Source organism: Hydra vulgaris, chromosome 03, assembly GCF_038396675.1.
Source record: "Hydra vulgaris chromosome 03, alternate assembly HydraT2T_AEP".
Lineage (NCBI taxonomy): Eukaryota > Metazoa > Cnidaria > Hydrozoa > Anthoathecata > Hydridae > Hydra > Hydra vulgaris.
Genome location: NC_088922.1, coordinates 20,903,666 through 20,926,739, shown reverse-complemented (window position 1 = coordinate 20,926,739; position 23,074 = coordinate 20,903,666). Strand labels below are relative to the sequence as shown.

Genomic DNA, 23,074 nt, shown 5'->3' with positions numbered 1-23,074 from the left:
AGTGTTTTTACTAATTTTTACTACTCAGTTTTTTAAGAACAACGAGCACTTGTACAATACACTAGGACAATTCAGCTATTGTCTTTTATCCTTTGAGTCCACATCAATTTTATTAACTTGTTAATCATTGTGTAACTAAAAACAAATGGACAAAGCTCTACAACCAGCACAATTTGAATCAACTTCAAACACACCATCAAGTAACCAAGAATTTAAACATTGGTTTAGAACTTTTGAATACTTTTTAGATGTGTTATCTCAAGAAAACATTGACAAACTTAGAATTCTAACTAATTTTCTTTCTCATAAGATTTTTGAGTACATCCAAGCACTTATAATACTTGCCAAAGATTGTAACTTTAAAGCAGTTACTCAATTACAATATCAAGAAGAAGCAATTCGTGTCTCCTTTATCAGTGGTATAGCTTCTAATGAAATCAAACAACAACTTCTCAAAAATTGAGACATGACACTAGGGGTTATATTTGACAAAGCTGGAACTCACGATTCTGCTCAAAAGTATTCTGAAAATTATCTATCCTCAGTTTACCAAAAACATACTTTTACAGCATCTGTTTCTAATGAGATTACAGAAAACTCACCACATCTGCTGCCGTTTCTAACAGTAACAACACCTCCAAAAAAAAAGTTTGCTTCTTTTGTGGAAACACTGTGCATCCTAGATATAAATGCCCAGCTTGTTGTGTTCTATTAATGAGAATGAACCATTAGAAACCCATGCATCTGATACAGCTATCGCAGGATTTTATAATCAAAATGGCAGACCAGTTGCTCTTTTTTTGCAATTGTTATATCAATCCAAGCTAAAACATCCCCCTATTCAAAAAGAGGCATGTGCTGTTATAGAATCTGTTCGAATTAGTGCCACTTATTGTTTATGTTTAGTAAGAATAATACTACCCTGTGTTAAGGCCGACGTCGGGCCTAGCTCGGGCCGAGCTAGTAACATCGGTTCAACATCGGCTACACTGTTTTCAACAAAACAATATCGGCTGAACGTGGGTTATATGTCTGTTCGCCAACGAATAGCCTAACAGACATTCAGCCGAAGTTCAGCCGACGTTCAGCCGATTTGGTTCTGTTTTTTATTTCAATAATACAAAAAAATACAAATAAAAAACCGAAAATGTTTCTATTAAATTTTAAAAATGGCAGCATCTAAATAATAATACGTTAATTTAATAGTAGTAGTTTTCTACTGCTTTTCTACACGCGGATCAGTATTCCACGCGGTCTTGCAAGCAAGGTCTGCAAGTGAATTAGAGCTGATAAATTTTTTAGTTTCAACAGGAATTGATGTTGTTCATTGTTTAATTTTACTATAAAATTAAAAATAAATGTTAGTTTGTTGTTGGTTGTTTGTATTTTTCTAATTTCTATAGCCTGTTCCTTTTCTTTAAGTAAAATAAGACTGTTATTTGTGGACATGTAAGCGTATTTACATAAATTTATAATGCGTATATTTCAGTATATTTTATATTTCTCTGTATCTATATGTATATTTTCTTTTAGATTAAGCTGATATTAATTGTCGTCAAAATATAAGAAGTGCTGCTTGGTAAGAAGAAATTATTTTATACCTAAATTAGAACATCATGGTTAGATGAGTTGAAAGTAATTATCACGTAAATGAAAGAGATAGCCTAGGCGAGATTAATCATTCTCAAAATGTACGAAATGCTCCTAGACAATCAGATAGCCATTCCAGACGATTTTTTTATAATCTAAAAAAACATATATAATTTATATCATCGTATAGAGCTTGACCTGACTTAAAAAATCAGGGGTCATTCGACCTTTGAAGTTAAGCGGATCCAAAGTTATTGAATTTTTTGTAGTGCAAAAATTGATGATTTTTTGACGAAAGGTATAGGGCTTAAGTATGGAAAATTTGCAGTGTTATGGCACCAAAAAAGAGAGTATTTTTGGATCATATTGACTTTTGAATAACTTTTGAACCGTTATTACATTCGACTTGAAATTTTCCATAATGATTCAACAACTATAAGAAAAGAAAATACCAAAAAAAAATTTTTTAAATTCTGTCGGGATTGCCCAGAACTGTCTATTTTACAGACTGAGGGTTTTTACTTATTTACTTAGTTTTGGTGTCATATTAACTCTTGAATAACTCTTGAACCGTTATTACATTTGACTTGAAATTTTCCATGTTGATTCACCAACTATAAGAAAATAAAATACCAAAATATTTTTATTTAACTCAGTCGGGATAGTCCAGATTTGTCTATTTTACAGACTGTGGGTTTTAACTTATTTACTTAGTTTTGGTGTCATATTAACTTTAGAATAACTTTTAAACCATTATTACATTTGACTTTAAATTTTCAATAGTGATCCAACAACTATAAGAAAATAAAATACCCCAAAATTTTTTTGTTCAACTGACGAGATTTACCAGAATCATCTATTTTACAGACTGAGGGTTTTCACTTATTTACTTAGTTTTAGAAAATAAAATTTGGGGTTATATTATAATAACACTATACAAATGTGCATAAAGGAACCATGGAATCCAAATAGTACATCATTTTGAAATCATTGTATAATTTACAGACCAGTCAGTAAATTACTGCAAAAGGGCTACACAAACCAACTGGGCATACCGACTTTGAATATATTTGATATTTTTCAACCGTTATTAAATTTGATTCGAAATTTTTCATAATGGTCCCATTTTTATTCATCTGACGAGATTAACCAGAATCATCTATTTTACAGACTGATGGTTTTCACTTATTTACTTAGTTTTGGAAAATAAAATTTGGGGTTTTATTATAATTACACCATACAAATATGCATAAAGGAATCATGGAATCCAAATCATACATCATTTTGAAATTATTGTATAATTTACAGACCGGTCAGTAAATTACTACAAAAGGGCATTAAAATCTGTCGAAATTATTCAGAATAACCTATTTAACAAACAGAAGTTTCTTCAATAAAGTTAAAATTTAATTTTTAATGAAAATAACTTACAGCAAACGAACTTTCTGAAATTTGGAGTACTTACAACTGCAATAGGCAGGTATAACAGCAGAAATTATATCTAAAAATGTAAAAATATTATTATTAGAAACACAGATACACAATAACGTGTTAAAAATATTTTGTTAATTCATTTTAGAAATATATAAATTAAAAACATTTAAAACTAAATAAGTATAAAATAAGAAACTTACTCTTTAAGATTGCTTATGTGAACCTATGAAAACGCCTAAGATAAAAAAAAATGAAAATAACATAGAAAAATGTTTTTATTCTAAAACTTATTTCTTGGCTTTTAGTGAATGATTGGAAGTAGCAAGTTTCAGTAACGAAACAAACTAATAATCATTTTTAACAATAGACACCATCGAGAAGGTAAGCCAAGTTGTCTATCAACACAAAACATCACAACAATAACATCACAATCACAAAACACACAGACCCTGTGGCACTAAACGCTCCTAAGTCACACTTGTGTCACTAAGTAATGGGTTAACTTTTAACCAAAACTAGTGATCATCCTGAAAAGCTTAAAGGTGGCTCTATTTGCAGATGACATAAGAAACAAATGGATTTCAATCATCTTGTTTAAGAACTGACTTGCTAACTGTTGTTACAGAATGGTACTACATAGCATTACATAGAGGTGGTTAGGCAAATTCTACTGCTCTGGATCTCAAAGGCTTTTGATAAAGTCTGGCATTATGGACTTACCCATCTTTTTGCAATTTTTTAAGTTGTCTGTTAATTGTTATCTAGCTATATATGCAGTAGTGGTGTTGTGGTAAAACGCTCGCTTCATAAGCGAGAGGTTCCGAGTTCGATCCCTACCACGCCCCTGGTAGTACTGCGCTCAACTAGTTTCTCCGAGCAGCGGCCTTGTTCATCGAGGTTCGTGTTTCGGAGTTATAGAGTTGAGAGAGGGTTATAACCACTATTAAGTAGCCTCCTCATCTGTAGTGGCCTTCTTGGCCTTGAGGAGGTGAATAACAAAAAAAAAAAAAAAAATATATATATATATATATATAAACTTCATCTAGGCTCTTCCAGTAACTTCCAACTTTAAAAGTAGTTACCTTCTGATGCTTGCTCTACCCCTACTTCTATCCACAATAGTAAAATTGTTCCCAATCAAATTACTGTTGTTGTACCTTCTGATTTAATTTTGAAAATTGCTAATGATGACTTTTCATGCTGTTACCCCAACTTCTATTGCATACATCCCTTTAGGAAATGGTTCTAAAAACTTTCTTATTAAAACGCAATTTAATCAAGTGAATCTTCCAGTTTCTAATTTGGATACTACCTATATTACCTGGTGATTTCACCTATCAAATAAAGACATTTTAATTTGTAACATGTAATTGACGTTTTTGAAGAAGGTAGATATATCTAATGGTCTAATTATAAGCAAGGGTTTTGAGTCTTTAATTAACAAACACTTATGCTCTCCTCTTGAATCTAATAACTTACTTTCTGATCATCACTATGGATTTCAATCGCCTCATTTTACAGCTGATACTACCATTTATTCCTGCCTTGATAAGAACGCAACACTCTCTGATTGCTTGAAGAGGGCATTTGAGCTTAAAAAGGATCTCACTTCTGCTACAGCATTAGGCTCACAGTGGCTGGTGAACTTTAACTCAAAGAAAACATAATTTTTTTCAGCTAATCGTTATCTCCATAATCTAGATCTTCCTATATTTATTAACAGTAATGTACTCCATGAGTCATCTACCCTTCGTTTTCTAGGATTAGCTCTTACTTCCTATCTTTCTTGGAAACTGTATATCAAATCCATTGCAAAATTAGCATCTGCTAAGGTTGCATCTCTTTATTGAGCTCAACACTTTCTTACTCCGGATTTTATTCTTTATCTCTATAAATCTCAAATCCTTCCTAGTATGGAATACTGTTGCCCCATCTGGGGCGGATCTTCCAATAATGCTCTTTCTCTTTTAGTCAAGGTTCAAAAATGCATTGTAAACATAGTTGGACCTGCTCTTGCAGCCAACCTCCAACCATTATCACATCGTCGTAATGTTGCTTCTCTTTCTCTTTTCCTCTTTTCTACAAATACTATAATGGGCACTGCTCTAAAGAGCTAGCGTCTCTTGTGCCATCTACTGAAATTCATTCTCGTGTTACTCGTCATTCAATTAAGTCTTATCCTTTTATTGTGACTGAAATTGTAATAAAGTTGCGAAGACAAATAAATTTCGAAAAAAAAATCAAAAAGAAAAGAGAAATGTTGTTAACAAAATCTCAGATTAGAGGGTGACACAAGTTTATTAACAAAAATTAAAAATAAAAATAATTATAGAATACCAAGACCTGCCGCTGTAGCCAACCATTGTCGCACTGTCATAGTGTTGCTTCTCTTACTCTTTTCTACAAATACTATAAAGGGTGATGTTTTAAGGAGCTAGTGTCTCTTATGCCATCTGCTAAAATTCATTCTTTTATTACTTATCATTCAATTAGGTCTCATCCTTTTACTGTGACTGTCCCTAAGTGCTACAAAAATTCTTATTTGTGTGAGTAATCATTCAGCATCATTTTACTGTATATGTTCCTTCATGGTCTAAAAACTTTTTTTTTCTTTAACAAAACATAAATATACATATAATGACTTACGCGTGCATGAATGCTGTACCAGAGAACACAGACATACATACAATTCCAACAGAACATAGACATACATATAATGACTTACAGGTACATAAACAGAAACTTACATATATTGACTTACGGGTGCGTCAACACCGCTCCAAAGGTCCAACAGAACACAAACATACACATAATGACTAACTGGTACATAAACACATACATACATATAGTGACTTACGGGTGCGTCAACACCGCTCCAGAGGTCCAACAGAACACCAACATACACATAATGACTGACGGGTACATAAACACAAACATACATATAGTGACTTACGGGTGCGTCAACACCGCTCCAGAGGTCCAACAGAACACAAACATACGCATAATGACTGATGGGTACATAAACACAAACATATATATATTGACTTACGGGTGCGTCAACACCGCTCCAGAGGTCCAACAGAACACAAACATACACATAATGACTAACCGGTACATAAACACATACATACATATAGTGACTTACGGGTGCGTCAACACCGCTCCAGAGGTCCAACAGAACACAAACATACACAAAATGACTGACGGGTACATAAACACAAACATACATATAGTGACTTACGGGTGCGTAACACCGCTCCAGAGGTCCAACAGAACACAAACATACACAAAATGACTGACGGGTACATAAACACAAACATACATATAGTGACTTACGGGTGCGTCAACACCGCTCCAGAGGTCCAACAGAACACAAACATACACATAATGACTAACCGGTACATAAACACAAACATACATATAGTGACTTACGGATGCGTCAACACCGCTCCAGAGGTCCAACAGAACACAAACATACACAAAATTACTGACGGGTACATAAACACAAACATACATATAATGACTGACGGGTACATAAACACAAACATACATATAATGACTTACGGGTGCATAAACACAAACATACAAATAATTACTAATCAGTAGATCAACACCGCTGTAGAGGTGAACAGAAGACAGGTATTCATATTATGACTTGTAGATGCACCTACAAAAATATACATATAATGACTCACAAATACCTAAACACAAGGATAGATATATTAATGGTACATCAGCGCAAAAATAGAAAACATAACTTACCAGTATGTTGTCATGGCTGCAGAGGTCCAACAGAAATCAAATATACATATAAAGAATTGTGGGTGCGCAAACACTGCTCCAGATGACCAAACAGATTACAAACATAAAGACATTAAATTGAATAATAATAATAGCAAATATAAATGCAATAAATTGAAGTTGAATTGACATTGCGTCAAAAACAATATTAACAACATTTTTGTTTTTTTCGAATTTCGCCCTCCACATAACCATCAGCCTTTCCCTCTATCACAACACATTTCATCCTCCACTCTTTGACTAACTCGATATCGTATTTATCCTCAAATCCGTCATATAGTATCTCAAACTCGCATTCATCATCAAATTCATTGTCATCTAAAACACTTACTACGAGCCCTGAATACCATACATCCTTTCCACCTTCATCTACCATTTTATGTTTAATTCTTTTTCCTAAAAACTTTGGAACCCCTCCCTTTGATGTGCCTGCTCTTATTTTTTTTCTAGTTTCCATTAATAATCTAGTGTCACCCTCTAATCTGACCTTTTTTTTTAATGTTAACAACATTTCTTGTCTTTCATTATTCTGTCTGATGACTGAACATTTTATTGTATTTGCTCGTTGTTCTGGAGCATCTTTTAAAAACTTAAAAATTGATAGCAGGTTTGTTTTTAACGCCTCTATACCAAATTTTTTGTAATTTTCACCTTTTACCTTTTCTCCTAACTGTAGCCACTTTTCTGGAAATTTTTGCTGTAGTACTTTTTTTCGAAATTTAATTTGTCTTTGCAACTTCATTACAATTTCATTTTCAGTACCTAAGATTTGCTCAAAATCCTCTTTACACAAAATTAAACCACCATCCTTCCCAATTTCTGTTGTCAAAAACTCTTTTTCTTCGCTTGCCTTTTGCTCCTTTATTTCCTTTTCTAAGTTGCGCTTGTCCATCTCATCGATTTTGTACTGCAATATATTTGCTTTTTTTTCTCTGTACTTTCTGATATATCCTTTTCTATTTCGCCTTGCTAGTAAAACTAGCCTTGCCAATTCTTCCTGGGATTTCCCATATATCCAATCAGCTGTTTTGTTATTGTTAAACATGATGACACCAGCTGCAGCTACTGTTGTCATGTTAGGTTTCATTTTTAACCTGCGGTCATAAGAAGCAAAGTCACGTTCAGACACAATGTTAGAACGCGGACAGTTTTGAGTTTCCTCAAGGACACCAACATCTGGATTGTGATATTTCCCTCCAGGCAATTGGTCTCTTAACTGACTCTGGATCATAACTGAACACGAACAACATATAACTTCAAGACATTCTTGTGTTAAGGCATCCAAAAGTGGGTCATTACAGTTAAAAAACAAACAATCAAACAATTCATCCTTAGTGAGATATTTGACATCAAAAAATGTAGAACCACTTAACATTATTGATGCATCAGAAGAACAACAAACAAAATAATTAAACATTTGCGACCAAACGGTATTTAAAGAAAAAATATGACCTTCTTCTTCAATAATACGAAAAAGAGGTCCTGATATCAGTTTATTAAAAATTCCCAGAGCTCTGGTTGAAGCATGAAAAATTATGTTGTCAATATCATGCCTAATTGATTCATGAAGGAAATTTGAACCATCAAGATTAAAAACAAATTCTTTAAGATGATCTTTATGAAAATACGTTGCTCCACCAAGTAAAAAGTTTTGAAAGTTCATACAAAATATCAAAGGTACGTGAGTTTTGAGAATTTATAAAACCACCATGAACACTACCTTCCTGCTCAACCACTTTTTCCCATTCTATGATTGCTTTTTCTGCATATATTCCTAAATTATGGATAACATGTAAGCCACAAAAAACATGATGCATTTGAGAAATTTTTAATTTTTCATTTAAAGGAAGTAGTTCATAGTTTTCAACAACAAAAGGCAAAATTGCTTCTCTCCAATGTTTAAATTGGCTAAAAAAACTTGAATTAACTATGGTGCGATCTGTCATCAAAGATTTGAATGAAAAAATAAGCTTCCGAAGATCATCCTCATAGTTTTCTTTTTCAGGAGAAAATATCTGAGACATATCAGTGAGTAAATTTTTTAGCTCTCCAAAATAAGATTGTGCCTCGCCTGAAAACATATCTTCTATCCCAAACGTGTAGCTTCCAGATGACGTTGTGACTTGAAAACTACCAATCTCTCTAAAATTATACTTTGTGCCATCTGTATGAAGAACATTGTGTGTACTATCCAATATAGCCTCTCTAACCTGTGCTTTTGATAAAAGGTTCATTTCACTAAAAAATTCAGCAGCCAAAGATTTTTTTGGAAGTGTGCCACATGAAATTCCAGCCATTTTTTGTAGTACAGTTCTGATAACTGATTCAACATTGTTAACAGAAACATTTTTACTTAAAAGGTCATAATATACAGAGCGAATTTCATCATTATATCTACCTCCTTCAAAAACATCAATTACATTTTTTTCAAAAAAGTTAACTCTTTCCTTCAGCTCTTCTGAAAGATTTTCAAAGTAATTTAAACTCTCCTTTAAGATTGAGTCATTCGCTTCATCAGATGTTTTCAAAACAGTGTTTTCAATTTTTTTCTTAAAATACCATGCCTTTTGTCTATCTGATTGTGAACGTTTTCTAGCCAAATCAATTTCTTTTTCTAATCTAAAATTTTTTTGCAACAATTGGTTAATCCTACAATCCTTTCTAACTTCTCTTTTGTTGACATTTCTGACATTATATTTTGACAAGATTGCTTGATATTTTCTTTTATATTCATTACATCTTTTATTAATTTGTCTGTTTTGTAATTTAAGATAATTAATTCTCTGTTTGTATTTTTTTATTTGATAGGCCAAATCACCTGATAATATAGGTAGTTTTTTATCTGAATTGGAAACTGGCAGATGCACTTCATTAACTTGCGCTTCAAGAAGAAAATTTTCAGAATCATTTCCTAAAGGGGTGTATACAATAGAGTTTGGGGTAACAGAACACAAAAAATCATCATTAGCAATTTGCAAGTTCAAATCAGAAGATACAGAAACAGTAATTTGATTTGGAACAATATCACTATTGTGGATAGAAGTTGGGGTAGAACAAGCATTAGAAGGTGACAAACCAACAACATCCGGAAAAGCACCAATAAAAGATAAAGCAGAGCTTAAAAAATACTTTCTTAAATCAAAATTTTTGGCACGATTTACTTTTGCAATAAAATCTTTTGACTTTTGAAGGCACTTGATCAGCATAACTCTAGATATAGGGTATTTAAACAAGGATGTAAAAAATACTGAAAGATTTGGCCATGTCAAGTTAAATTTATCTTTTTCTTTACAAATTTGTAAAAAATGGCGATTGGTTAAAACCAAATCTGGATTTTTGAGGGATACAATGCCTCCATTAATATTAAGATAATCCATAACAGTGTCAGATACTAAAATTAAAATTAAACTTGATTTAAGTGACATAAAGAAAAATAAGGGGTGGATTATTTTGGTTCTAATAAATTGAATTAATAAAATGAAAAAAATTTGTGCTACAGTATTCCTAATTTAAAATTTTGACTTACTTTCTTGACTTATAGATGGAGCAACCATTTTGGTGAGACTATTGTTAATGTCAACACCTAAAAAAAAAGGAATTAAACTAATTATTACAAGAGTTCATAGTATTTAATCAACAAACAAATAGAGGCAAATAAATATAAAAAGATATAAAGAATTTCTTACACAACTCCATTTTCATAAGCTTTTGTTGAATACTATTTTCAGGTTTTTGTTTTGAAAAAAACAGTTTAAATAAGAGCAACCTGTAGTTAAAATAGTAAAAATCAAGATTTTAACTTTCTTGAAGAATGCAGACCTTTTACCTGGGAAAAAGGAAAAGATGTATTTTCATTTGATTAAAATTTTAAGAATTATACTTTCACTTTCAATTTAATTTTCATAATCTAACCAAAACAAACGCAAAAATCAAAACAGATAACGTCATTAAATACGCGAACAAAAGCATATATATATACACATAATTTATATATGCAAATCCTAAGTACCAATTCTTTAGGTAAACTTAAGTAAATACTTGTTTTAAGTAGAGGAAAGGCTAAACTTGCAATTTCCACCTGGACGTTTTTCAAAAACACTTTTTTTTTTATATAAATCAACCTTGAAGTTTTTAAACGCTGAGAACTAAAATTTTTTGTATAAATGTTAAAAAACGTCCAGATTCCATTAGATTCCCCGTCCTTTTCTTAATAAATATGGAAAGTTTCATAAAAATTAGATGTGTTTAAGATCTTAGGAATCCTTACCTTCAAAAGCTTCGTTTTAAAAAAACGTTCCCGCGGCAAGTTTTTTTATGAAAAGTGGTCTCAAGATATGGGTAATATATAAATGAAGCCATACAAAGCTTAATACTTTCTATATACGGTTGCAAAGAAATTGAGTAACACTAACTGATGCAAAAAACCTCAAGGCGCTAGCTTAACCATACAAAAAGATATAACAGAGCAAAGTTTATGAAAATTACGTGTTTTTTGTCAAACGTCAAATGTTTTTTGTTAAGCCGTGGAATCGCTAAATCAGAACGAAACGAAATGCTCCTAGACAATCCTAGAACGAACGAAATGCTCCTAGACAATCAGCTCCTAGACAATCAGTATAGCAAGAAGTGATACTATTCTAGATTATAATTATTAAGGAGAAATGAGTCAGATCTGTCAGCATTGCTGTGCTTAACATTTTCTTGATGAAACACATTTTTTATGATGCCATAATAGAAGGGTAGTTTTGCTTCCATTTTCACTATTTCTGCAAGATTTACAGGAAGTTATATATAATTCCAATATCAATTTTTTAAAATATATTAGAATTTATTATGCCTGTCTTTATTTTGCTTTATTTACTGATAATGTGGTTTAACTTATAAATCATAGACCGCCATGTTTTAAAATGTGTGTCAAGTTTTTTATTGTGTAGGTAATCTTAGACCAGATCAAGATATTCCGCCAACATTATCAACTGTATATCTCTGACCCACTTGCAGCAATTTTAGAAAGTAATAACATCGCAATCAACTTTGCTTACATAATTGAATGTTTCAGTTGCAAACTATAGTTAGTGAAGTTGCTGTTGTACTTGTTGGAGATGGTTCACCTGCTTTCAGGGAGGTTATTTACCCAAAAAGTCATTTAAAAGTTTTATTGAGAATGTTAGCTAATTTAGATCCTACGGTTTATAATAAATTTTAAGTTGAAATATAGTCTTTGATTAGAAAAGATTGCAGTTTTTATAATTGTTTTATTTTTTATTTATTATTCAGTTGTAACAATAGTAATGTTATTGGTAATATGTTTAATGATAGTAGTGAAATTGAAATGGATAATATTAGACTCGACGTTATTAGTGTAAATGGTAATAGGCATAAAAATAGTTATTGTCAAATAAAAGAGATAGATCTAGATAAAATGAATCGTTGTTGAAATGCAAGAAATGCTGCTCAGCAAGCAGATAACTTACTTGCAAGAATTCAGTGTCAAGTAATGTTAATGTCTGTTAATTCCATTTTACTTTAGACATTTGAGAACACAGCAATGTATGAATTTTTCTATTTATAGTAATATTATTTATATATTTTTAGTAATATATTGAGTGATTTATAGTATATATATTTATAATAATATTTAGATTAATAACAGTTTATAACAACAATTTATAAACAAACAGTTAATAAAATAAATGGTTTTAATTTTTCTTTATAATTTCAAACATAATTCTTCTTTTTTTTTTATAGTTTTTTTTTTAAACATCTTCGCTTCCAACAAGGCTGCAAGCAACCACTAATTAGAGTTGGAAGTTGTCTTTGTCATTACTTGATTAGTTTACTTACTGTTGAAACATGGTTTTAATTTTGTAAATTTAATATGATGTTAAGTTTACTTTATTAATCATTAGTCAACAGTCAGAGAAAAGCCGGAACTTAATTAAGAAATGCTGGAAGTTTTAATCAAATGCTGGGATCTTTTAATCAAGGTAAATATAATTTTGTTTTCTGGTAACATAATAAACCAGTTACTATCCCTTGATTGTTCAAATATTGTAGCAAATGAAATCCTTTTAGTTCAAGTATTTTAGTTAATAAAATATCTTATTAAGTTGTGGTGTTATTTTTACGTTGTATTGTCTATCCTTTACATAATATTTTCTTTTTTAATTATTCTGGAGACACAGTAATGTGTGCTTACAAATATCTTATGCTATGCGCTATTGTTACTGTGTTTTGTGTTGATAGAACTAGGCTGTTATAGCTATTTTTTTAATTATTTATATTTTCTGTAATATTATCCTAATTCTACTAACAATAAAATGCAAATAATACTTTTGTATTAAAAGTTGTAATTTTTTTTGCATTTCTTTGTTAAGGTATTTGCAGGCTTTACTTGACATTCCTTTACTGGTACCTGCTGTGTTGTGACATATTTTAAAAAGAACTTAACTGATGTTAATGCAGTTTTTATGTTGTTAACTATAAGCAATGACATTGCTGATCAGGAGTCAAACTTAAGATGTTATTTATAGATAAATTTGTCTTTAATTTTTCATATCAAGTTATTAATGTGTTTTTATTGTTATAAATGATTTAATTATTATTATCCTGTATTACGGGTTGCTTACTGCTAGTACCTCAATGAATGGCGAAGTTCTGAATGGCAAAATTCTGAAATAAAGAAATTTTTTAATGCATAGAAAAGTTGATACTTTTACTTTGTAAAATAATTTTATTTGATAATATCAGTTAGTATTTATAAGTAATAATTTTTTTTTCTTTATTTATAAATAGATGTTTAAATCAAAGTTTATATACCATTAATTTGATGGTATATAAATCAAGATTATTTATAACACTCTTAAATTTTAATGATTAAAATTAAATAGTGTTAATAATAATCTTGATTTTATTAATACTATTAATATGAAGAATTGTTGTCAAAATAAATCTAAGTATATTGATAATGCAGACATGCAGTTAAAATTAAAAAGTTTGGTGCACAGAGATTAATGAAGTACATAAAGTTCAGGTATTTATAAAATCTGATTTTTTAAATTTATTTTTAAAAAAATTTAATAATAAATTCTGTTAATAATTTATTTAGAGTTCGTCCTAATAATCGCACACCTTTGCAGCCGTTGGAAAACTTAACCAGTGGAACTGATTCTGATGCTTTTACAGCACTGTTTCTTAAACCGCTGAATGTTAAAAGTAGTGAGCCAATATCGCCTCTTTGTTCTCCACCATTAGTTCTAATGCATATATCTACCCCAGTTTCTTCTAAACAACATGTTGATAAAAACCAATCACAAATTTCACCTCCTAACATTTCAAATTTTTGTAAACCTTTGAAAGGCAAAGTGTCCGCATCAGCTTCAGTTGGTCCAAAAAAAGCACGAGCAAATAGTAAAAATGCCAAAGTAACTTTTTTTTTTTTTTGTGATACATCTCTCTCTCTCTCTCTCTCTCTCTCTCTCTCTCTCTCTCTCTCTCTCTCTCTCTCTCTCTCTCTCTATTTGTATATATATATATATATATATATATATATATATATATATATATATATATATATATATATATATATAAAATATATATATATATATATATATATATATTTATATATATATTTATATATATAATATATATATAGATTTTTATAGGGGCTGTTGAATACAAGCAATTTAATAATGCTATGGATACAAATGATTGTGACAGTGCACATCCTGATCCAAAATGCCAAAGTAACTTTTTATTTAATTAGTAAAAATATAATAAGGTATACTCTTCCGGCTGGAAATCTATAACGGCTGGAAGTGCATACGCTTCATTAATTGCACCATCAATAACAATGTCACCTTTAATAAAAGTTGTTCATCAGTAACCTAACTACGCTATGATTCATATGTCAAAATTTAATTTTATGCTATTTTTTAGATACTGCACATGAATTACGAAGACCAATGCCCAGAAAACATCGGATGTTTAGCCAATCTAATTTATTTGATGATTCAACAGATTCAAATTAATTTATTTTAAAAATATATTTAATTTTGATTTATATGTGTATATTTTAATTGCCTAATCCTTTTTTCGTATCTTACATGGTAACGTTTATACATCGAAATTTAACTTAAGTTTAACTTTCAACTTACAAACAAATTTTTGACAAACTGATTTCAGTTGCTTACATATGTCACTATTTATAAATAAAAAATTAGCATTACCTATTATAAAAAACAATTTCAAAATGTTATTACTTAAGTAATAAGTTTTAAAATTGATTTTTATAACAGAAAACAATGGAAATATTCATACTTAAGTAATAATATTTTATATTACTAAAGTAGCAATATTTTTAAATTATTTTTTATAATAGGTTAATATGTTAATTTTTTTATTTATAAATAGTTATTAATAAAAATACCTAAGTTTAGGAATTGAAATATAAAAGGGAAGAGACAGGACTGCGAGGCGAAATTCTAAAGATCCTAAAGGTATAAGTATTTTGTGAAATGTTGTTTTAATTGTTATTTGAAGTCATTACTATTTTTTAAAATGCTTTATATAACAATGTCCCTATGTAGTTATGTAGGAATCCTTGGTATGAATGGGTGCATTTAGCAATTAAGGATGCATTAGGCCAACTTATTTAGGTGCTTTTAAACGTGATAATTCAAAACAATTGTAAGTATTATATTTCTAAGTAAAACAATTTTTGTTAACAAAGTAATAATGTTTTTAAATTTTTTTTTTTATAATAGGTTATATGCTAATTTTTTATTTATAAATAGTTATTAATTTAGATGTAAAAAAACTTTGGGATTTGAATAAAAGAGAAGAGGCAGGGTTGCAAGGCGAATTTCTAAAGATCCTAAAGGTATAATTATTTTGTGAAATGTTGTTTCAATTGTTTATTTGAAATCATTATTATTTTTTAATATGCTATAAATAACAATATCCCTATGTATTTATGTATTTGTATTTAAGAATCCTTTGTAATAATATTTCCAATGTTTTCTATAAATTCTTGATGGGTGCATTTAGCCATTAAAGCCGCATAAAGTCAACTTATTTAGGTGTTTTGAATGTGATAATTCAAAACACAAATCCATGGGAAAAAAAGGATGCAACCTGATCCAATACATTTTAAAAGCTTGTATTTTTTCCATAAGTAATAAAATTGGTAATGCATATATAGTTTGTAATATATATATATATATGTATATATATTAGGGGTATGACTATTTTTCAACCCTGTATCCCCATACTCAATTTAGTGGAGTTTTTATGCAAAAACCAAGAAAATATCAAACATTTATACTATATCTCAAAAAAGTTCACCCCCCATTTAAAAACAAGATTTATGGAATATAAGAAATGTATTTTTCGAACACATGTTCCAGTACTTTATAGAAAACCAATAAACATGAATAATTAAAATTATTTTACAGTGTATTTGACAATAAGTATTTAATGTTAAGTTTTTCTATGCTATGACGTAAAGGCACTAAATCTTGCATCACTTTTACTGCACGTTCTGCACATATATTTGACCCTTGTGTTGGAATTGGTGTTGGCTCTGTGGACCAAAATGTCTTCAACAATTTTAATGCTTTTGGATGCTCATTGCATGCTTCTAATAGATGAACAAAATCTGCAGGATTGAAGTAGTGATCACCAAACCATATATCACCCCATGAACCACAGATGAAGTTGCATGCTGCTTGAGCAGATTTCGATTCTTGATAGTCTGGTATTAGAATGTAAGCAAGTAGAACAAAAATTACTCTCAAGTTCCATCTTGAATTGCTTATAGCAGGAAGTGATTTGAAATTCACTTTTGGAAAGGTACCTGTGCTTTTGAACTTTTTATAACAATCTATTAAGTGATACAGGAAGTCCATGTCATCTCGCCAGCGTATCCAATTCACTTTTGTCAAAGGATCTCCAGTATTCTAAAGTAATAACTTCAGGTTCTTGTACTCTTGCCGTAATCTTGTCACATATGGGTAATGAAGATTTGGTTTTGTTGTTGATTTTTCAAAAAGATCATTCATGACATGTAAAATATGGCGGTGGCATCCTAAAAAAGAAGGTTTTTCTAGTCTAATGGTTTTGAAATGTTTCTGTGACAGTGTTACTACATCAATTTTTGTTCCGATATTTACATATGTTGTATCAGATACAACCATTTTTATGGCTAGCCACAGCTCATATTCATCCAGCACAAGTTTTATCCCATTAAATATTGTTTCACCTTTTCCATTCATTCATTCAGCTCAAGAACAGCAAGTCCAACCTCTCTCTTTTCATATTTAAAAACAACTACTTGATGTTCCATTTTCTCTATGTGTTTTCCATCAAAGTGTAAAGACCGCTTTTCATTTTTTAAGTTCTCCATATAACTTGCTTTCAACTTTTTTCCTTCTTTCCTGACATCTTTGTAGACACCACTATGAGTTGGAGTAGGAATAGAAATTCCATTTTTTGATAAAGTTTTGCAGACTTTATGTGCTTTTTTGGTACTAATCTTTGCAGAAATCAACAAATTTACAGACAAATTTGTTTTTTGTCTTTTAAATGATGATGACAAACTTTCGACATCTTTAGCTTCAGTATCACTGCTGGAAGACTGCTCTTCAGTTACTGAATAACCTCCTTCACTAGCTGATTCATCAAAATCTCAGTCTTGGCTGATTTGTTTCTTGAACATTTGTTTCTTTATCAACACCAGTTTTCTTGGATGAATACCTTCAGTATCTTTAATCGTGGCACAATATCCAACTCTTCCATTTATTGACATTTGCAGACCATAAAACTCTTTATCTTCCTGACACAACCACTCACCTTTCTTATCAGTTTTGTTAAACAATCGGGTAAAATTTTGAGTTCCAGGTTTTCGACTATTTTTGTCAAGTGTTTTCAATACATTTTCTATTTTTCTTTCTGATGGTGATTTACCTTGTAAAATTGGAATATTCAGCTTTCTCCATATTAGTTCAATTTCTTCAGCCAACTCTCTCCTTTCTGCTTTTTACATTTGATGAGAAACTTTTAAATTAATCAATAATATGCTGTTCTGAAGACATTTTATTCATTTCACTAATACTTTTAACAGTAACACATATTCTTGAAGTCTTAGCTTTTTCAAATCTCACTAAATTTGATTCCCAAACTTTCTTATACTTGTCTGAAGCAAGACCATTTTTAGCGATTTTTGTATGTCTATTACGTTATTTATAACTTATTAGGATAACATTAAAAAGACAGGTAAAATTATTTTAAGCTTGGGTGGTTAATCTTTTTCGAATTTTAACATTATAAACTTATATTTTCTGTTTATAAATTTGACTTCTCCACTCTTTGTGACAGGGGGAATTAATATTTCTTTTAAATTTTTTTTAGCCATACCCCTAATATATATATATATATATATATATATATATATATATATATATATATATATATATATATATATATATATATATATATATACATAGATATATATTTAATTTTTATAGGGGCTGTTGAATGCAATAAATTAAACAATGCCAAAGATATATTTTGAACGGTGCACATCCTGATCCAAAAATCCCAAGTAACTTTTTAATTAATTAGAAATGTATTAATTTTTATATTAGAAATATAAAATAATTGCTTTGTTCTCTGAAATCGAAAGTAGAAACTACGTTGATTTCTACGTTTCTAAGTTGAAATCTACTTTGTGAATTATATTATTTTACTATAACACATATCAATAATACATTTACATATCTTATTGATATGTGAAAATTTAATTTTATACCATTTTTTAGATGCACACTGTGATTTGTCAGTAAACAAAAAATGTTGGAAGTTCACCCGATCAAATTTATTTGATGATTCAACTGATCCAGATTTATTTATTTAAATAGAATATATAATTTTATTTTATATTTGTGCTTTAAATATACTTCAGTTAGTTTATCCTTTTTTCCGTAGTTATCTTACATGATATATTAACTCTTACATTAAACTGATTTTGGTTGCTGATATTATTCCGATTTATGTTTTTGTGTAAAGATTTGTTTACGATAGTTCATCGTCTGATCGAGCATTTGTGGCTTTTTTTAATCCTCGGGCCTAGATCAGCTGCTGACATTAGACCGCCATCCTTCGTTTCCTTACAGAATCGCGTCGGGGCGAGATCGGCTAGCCGATGATATAAGCGGTATCGCGTCGGCTTAATATCGGCCAGCTTATGCATCGCGATAGTTTGGGGGGCTAGACATCGATCCGTACGGACAAAAACAATGGCGGTCCGATGTCGGCAGCCGAGCTCGGCCCGACATCAGCTTTAACACAGGGTAGTAAAATCAAGAATGATAAAGTATATCAATGGCGTCGTAAGCATTCTTGTTACCGCTTTGATATTGTTTACCGAAAAGGAATAGACAGTATTGCACCTGATACTTTTAGTTGTATGTACTCTTCAGCAATGAGCTTTTTTACTCTATTGTCTTTACACAATTCATTATGCCACCCTGGTGTTACCAGAATTCGTAACACTAAAAGACCATAAACCAAATTTTCAAAACAAACTTCCTTGTAGGTTATTGGTTCCCTCAAAAAGTAAGATTGGATATGTAAGCAAAATTAAATTGTACATAATATTCATAGAAATAAATTAAATTTACAACAGTGAAAAAACACCACTGATGTTATAAATTAATTCTCTATAATCGAAAACAAAAATAACTTTACATTTATTCAATTTGACATTAATGATTTTACCCCTCAATAACTGCAGATATTTTAGATAAAACAATGGAATTTAAAAAAAGCTACACAGTTATTCCTGATGAAACAATCAGCATAATAAAACATTGTAGAAAACCTTACTTTATTTTAATAAGGAAACTTGAAAAAGAAAAAAAACATACATAACTGCTTTGATGTAATAATGGGCAGTTATGGCAGAGCAGAAATTTGTGAATTTGTTGGACTATACATTTTAGATTTATTAAGTAAAATTATCAATATAAAAGATTTAGGCCTTTATCGCATTTATGGTTTAATAGTAATGCATAAAAAATCTGGTCCACAGCTCGATAAAATTAGAAAAGATATTATAGATATTTTTAAAAATATTGGCTTTCAAGTCGAAATATATTTAAAACATAAATTTAAAACATAAATTTAAAAATTGTGAACTTTCTTGATGTCACATTTAAACTCTCTGAAAATTCATATTAGCCTTTTAAAAAACCAAACGATGAATTATTGTATATTTATATTAACTCAAATTACCTAAAATAAATAAATTCTAAAATAAATCCCGATTTTAATTAATCGAAATACAATTAAAGCTAGCTTCAGTTGCACAAAAAATATGAAAAGAATTATAAAAAGTCACAATAATGCATTGTTAAACAAAAAAGAAAGCCTAAATGAAACAACTACAAAAGATTGTAATTGTAAACAAAATAACAATTTTTAATCAAAATACAATAAAAGCTAGCTTCAGTTGCACAAAAAACATGGAAAGAATTATAAAAGGTTACAATAATGCTTTGTTAAACAAAAAAGAAAGCCTAAAGGAAACAATTACAGAAAATTGTAATTTTAAACAAAATAACAATTGTCCAATGAGTGGAAGTTGTTTATCAAAAAATGTGGTATATAAATGTGTTGTTTCCTCTAAGAATGTACCTGATAAACAATATATTGGCATAACAGAGGGTGAATGGAAAAAACACTTTGCCAATCATAAGCAATCTTTTATAAATAAAAAGTATTCAAAAGACACCATGCATTCAAAATATATATGGGAATTAAAAGATAAAAATATTAATGATATTATACTGAATTGGTCCATCATAAAACAGCGCCTGCATATAACAATATTTCCAAAAAATGTATACTATGTCTACAAGAAAAATTTGAAATAATTACACATGCAAACCAAGAATGCTTATTAAACAAAAAAATCAGAACTAATTTCTAACTGTAGGCACAAAAATAAGTTTCTCCTAAAAACTATAAAAATTAATGTGCTCAAATAATAGTTACATTAAATCCTCCTTTTAAAAAATATTTTTTTGAAAAAGCATAAGTAATAATTTCTAAAGAATTCATTTTATAATAGCTTCCCTATAACATTTTTAGGTTATATTACGTATTGTAACGTAAACGAGATTCGTTACGTTACATGCAAAATGTCCGTTATTTTTACGTAACGAGACGTAAGATTTTACGTAAGGATACGTAACATTGTAACGTAACAAATAATTTAAAATGTCCGTTATTTTTACGTAACTGAGACGTAAGATTTTACGTAACGATACATAATATTGTAACGTAACAATACGTGCAACATGTCTGTTATTTTTACGTAACCGAGACGTAAGATTTTGCGTAACGATACGTAACATTGTAACGTAACGTTACGTGCAAAATGTTATTTTTTCGTAACCGAGATGTAACGTATAACGTATTAATACCTAACATTTTGACCTAATATGACGTCACCTGCGGCGACTTTCTAATATAGAAACATTTTCAATTAAGATCTTGTATGCGTATATTTAAATAGAATAGTCTCTTCATAACTTTTACGCGTAACTATTAAATTGCTTACTATCTAGTCACAGATTACTCTTAAAGCCTATACAAATTTTGACTAAGAGAGTAAACTTTCGTCTCGAGCGTAAGGATTAAACATATATCATTAAAACAACAGCATTATCACAGAAACGTATAACATCAACTATCAGCACTAACCATATATTGATCTTCAATTTAACCATATATTAATCTTCAATTTAAAAACATAGGCAAAATATTAGTTTAAATTAGAAATAAAAAAAACTAACTGCATACATTTAGCTAGACCTATAGCTTTGTATAAAGTTATTTTAAATTAAAGTTACCAAGGACTGACGATCATAATCATTCAATTCCAGCCAATAAGTCAGGTGACTATCAAGCTCGTCTGCTGATGTGCTGAATTTTAAAGCTTTGACAGGCGCATTAATAGCAGATTTCGTGTTGCTTAGACCAACCACCATGCCCATAAGAGTTTTTTGAGTGTCCTCAATCCGAATGAGACTGGTGAATATTTCTTGAAACCACGCTACAATAATAAAATAAAATGATATTAAATTTAGGGACTACTTCAGTATACGAAATAACAGATTAGGAAAAAAATATTGTGGTTAATGCTAACTAACAAATTATCATAAAAACTTACAACGCATAGTTGCATTTGAAATTGGCAAATCAGATTTCTCAATTTCATTATCCTTCGAACTTAGAGTCTTTTGCCGAGCTTTAAAGCATGTTCGAACTGATGCAGATGATCCAAAATATTCGGATAAAGTTTCAATTAGTGGCAGTATTGGATGAGGTGGACTTTGTGATAAAAACAAAGAAGAAGGTTGTGATGGTGCTGAAAATAATGGTGATGGTGTAGTTGGAAATAAATGAAGAAGTTGTGTATTCAGTGTTGTTGGTGGAGTTGGTGATGATGCTAAGCCACATTCGTTTTCTGTGTGAGTCAATTTTGACTTTTTTTTGTCATTTGTTTCGTATTCCTCGTCCGAAAGGTACAGAGGTTGTTTGTGATTTCGTCCATTTTCATAGTCCGTTGAAAGTAAATTTCCAGTCTGTCAGTATTTTTTGCAGTGTTTATAAATATTTTTTAGAGATTCTAGAAAAAAACGTTAACTAAAAATTTTTTTATTCTGATTAAAAAAACTAGTATTAAATAATTTAATTTAATCATAATTCATCTAGCAAATCATCCTATTAATCTATCAGTCAAGTATTATTATCAGCTAGATTTTGAGTTTTTCTTTTAAATTTCCTAATTACTATGCCATTACTATGCCATTACATACTAATTACTATGCCATTACTTACCATGTTTGTATAAAACTTTGCATGGAACAGTTTCCCATGTTGTTAGTGCTGGTAATTTATTCTTCAGCATATATCGTGTTTTTGTATATTTTAAATCGGGAAATGCAACCATGTGGAAGCCGTTTTGATCTACTTCATCCGACTCTAGCCACGAATGTAATGCTACGGCTATAGAACTGTCAGCAAACTCAATTAAAATATACATCTGTGACAAAATTTACCATTGTTAATTAACTAATATTTTGTACGTTGTTTAAAAAAATTAACCATTTTTAAATCTTCATATTTAATAGTTAAACGCAAAAATAGTAATTGGAATTACAACACATAAATAAAGCATAAA

The 23,074-nt window shown here is 30.0% G+C and overlaps 1 protein-coding gene across 3 annotated transcripts; it reads right to left on the bottom strand.

The window, feature by feature from the left end:
* Positions 1 to 5,099: 5,099 nt before the first annotated feature.
* On the bottom strand, positions 5,100 to 22,967 carry LOC136078013 (uncharacterized). 3 transcript variants are annotated; one of them, XM_065792611.1, is made up of 7 exons: positions 22,732 to 22,967; positions 22,061 to 22,519; positions 21,741 to 21,943; positions 10,512 to 10,651; positions 10,352 to 10,408; positions 6,787 to 10,216; positions 5,100 to 6,691 (listed from the first exon to the last, which is right to left on the bottom strand). In XM_065792611.1, exons 4-6 carry the CDS (start codon positions 10,525 to 10,527, stop codon positions 8,442 to 8,444), a joined length of 1,848 nt encoding a protein of 615 aa, XP_065648683.1. In that variant the 5' UTR covers positions 10,528 to 10,651; positions 21,741 to 21,943; positions 22,061 to 22,519; positions 22,732 to 22,967; the 3' UTR covers positions 5,100 to 6,691; positions 6,787 to 8,441. The 3 variants fall into 3 exon arrangements, with proteins under 3 accessions (XP_065648683.1, XP_065648685.1, XP_065648684.1); XM_065792613.1 differs by lacking the exons at positions 21,741 to 21,943; positions 22,061 to 22,519; positions 22,732 to 22,967 and adding an exon at positions 11,093 to 11,281; XM_065792612.1 differs by lacking the exons at positions 21,741 to 21,943; positions 22,061 to 22,519; positions 22,732 to 22,967 and having other exon boundaries at positions 10,512 to 10,727.
* Positions 22,968 to 23,074: the final 107 nt, after the last annotated feature.

Excerpts from the sequence above, each read along its gene's own strand:
- LOC136078013 (XM_065792611.1), bottom strand. Across the intron at positions 10,217-10,351 it reads TCCATCTATAAGTCAAGAAA|TATCTGACACTGTTATGGAT; the intron begins GTAAGTCAAAAT and ends TTTTAATTTTAG.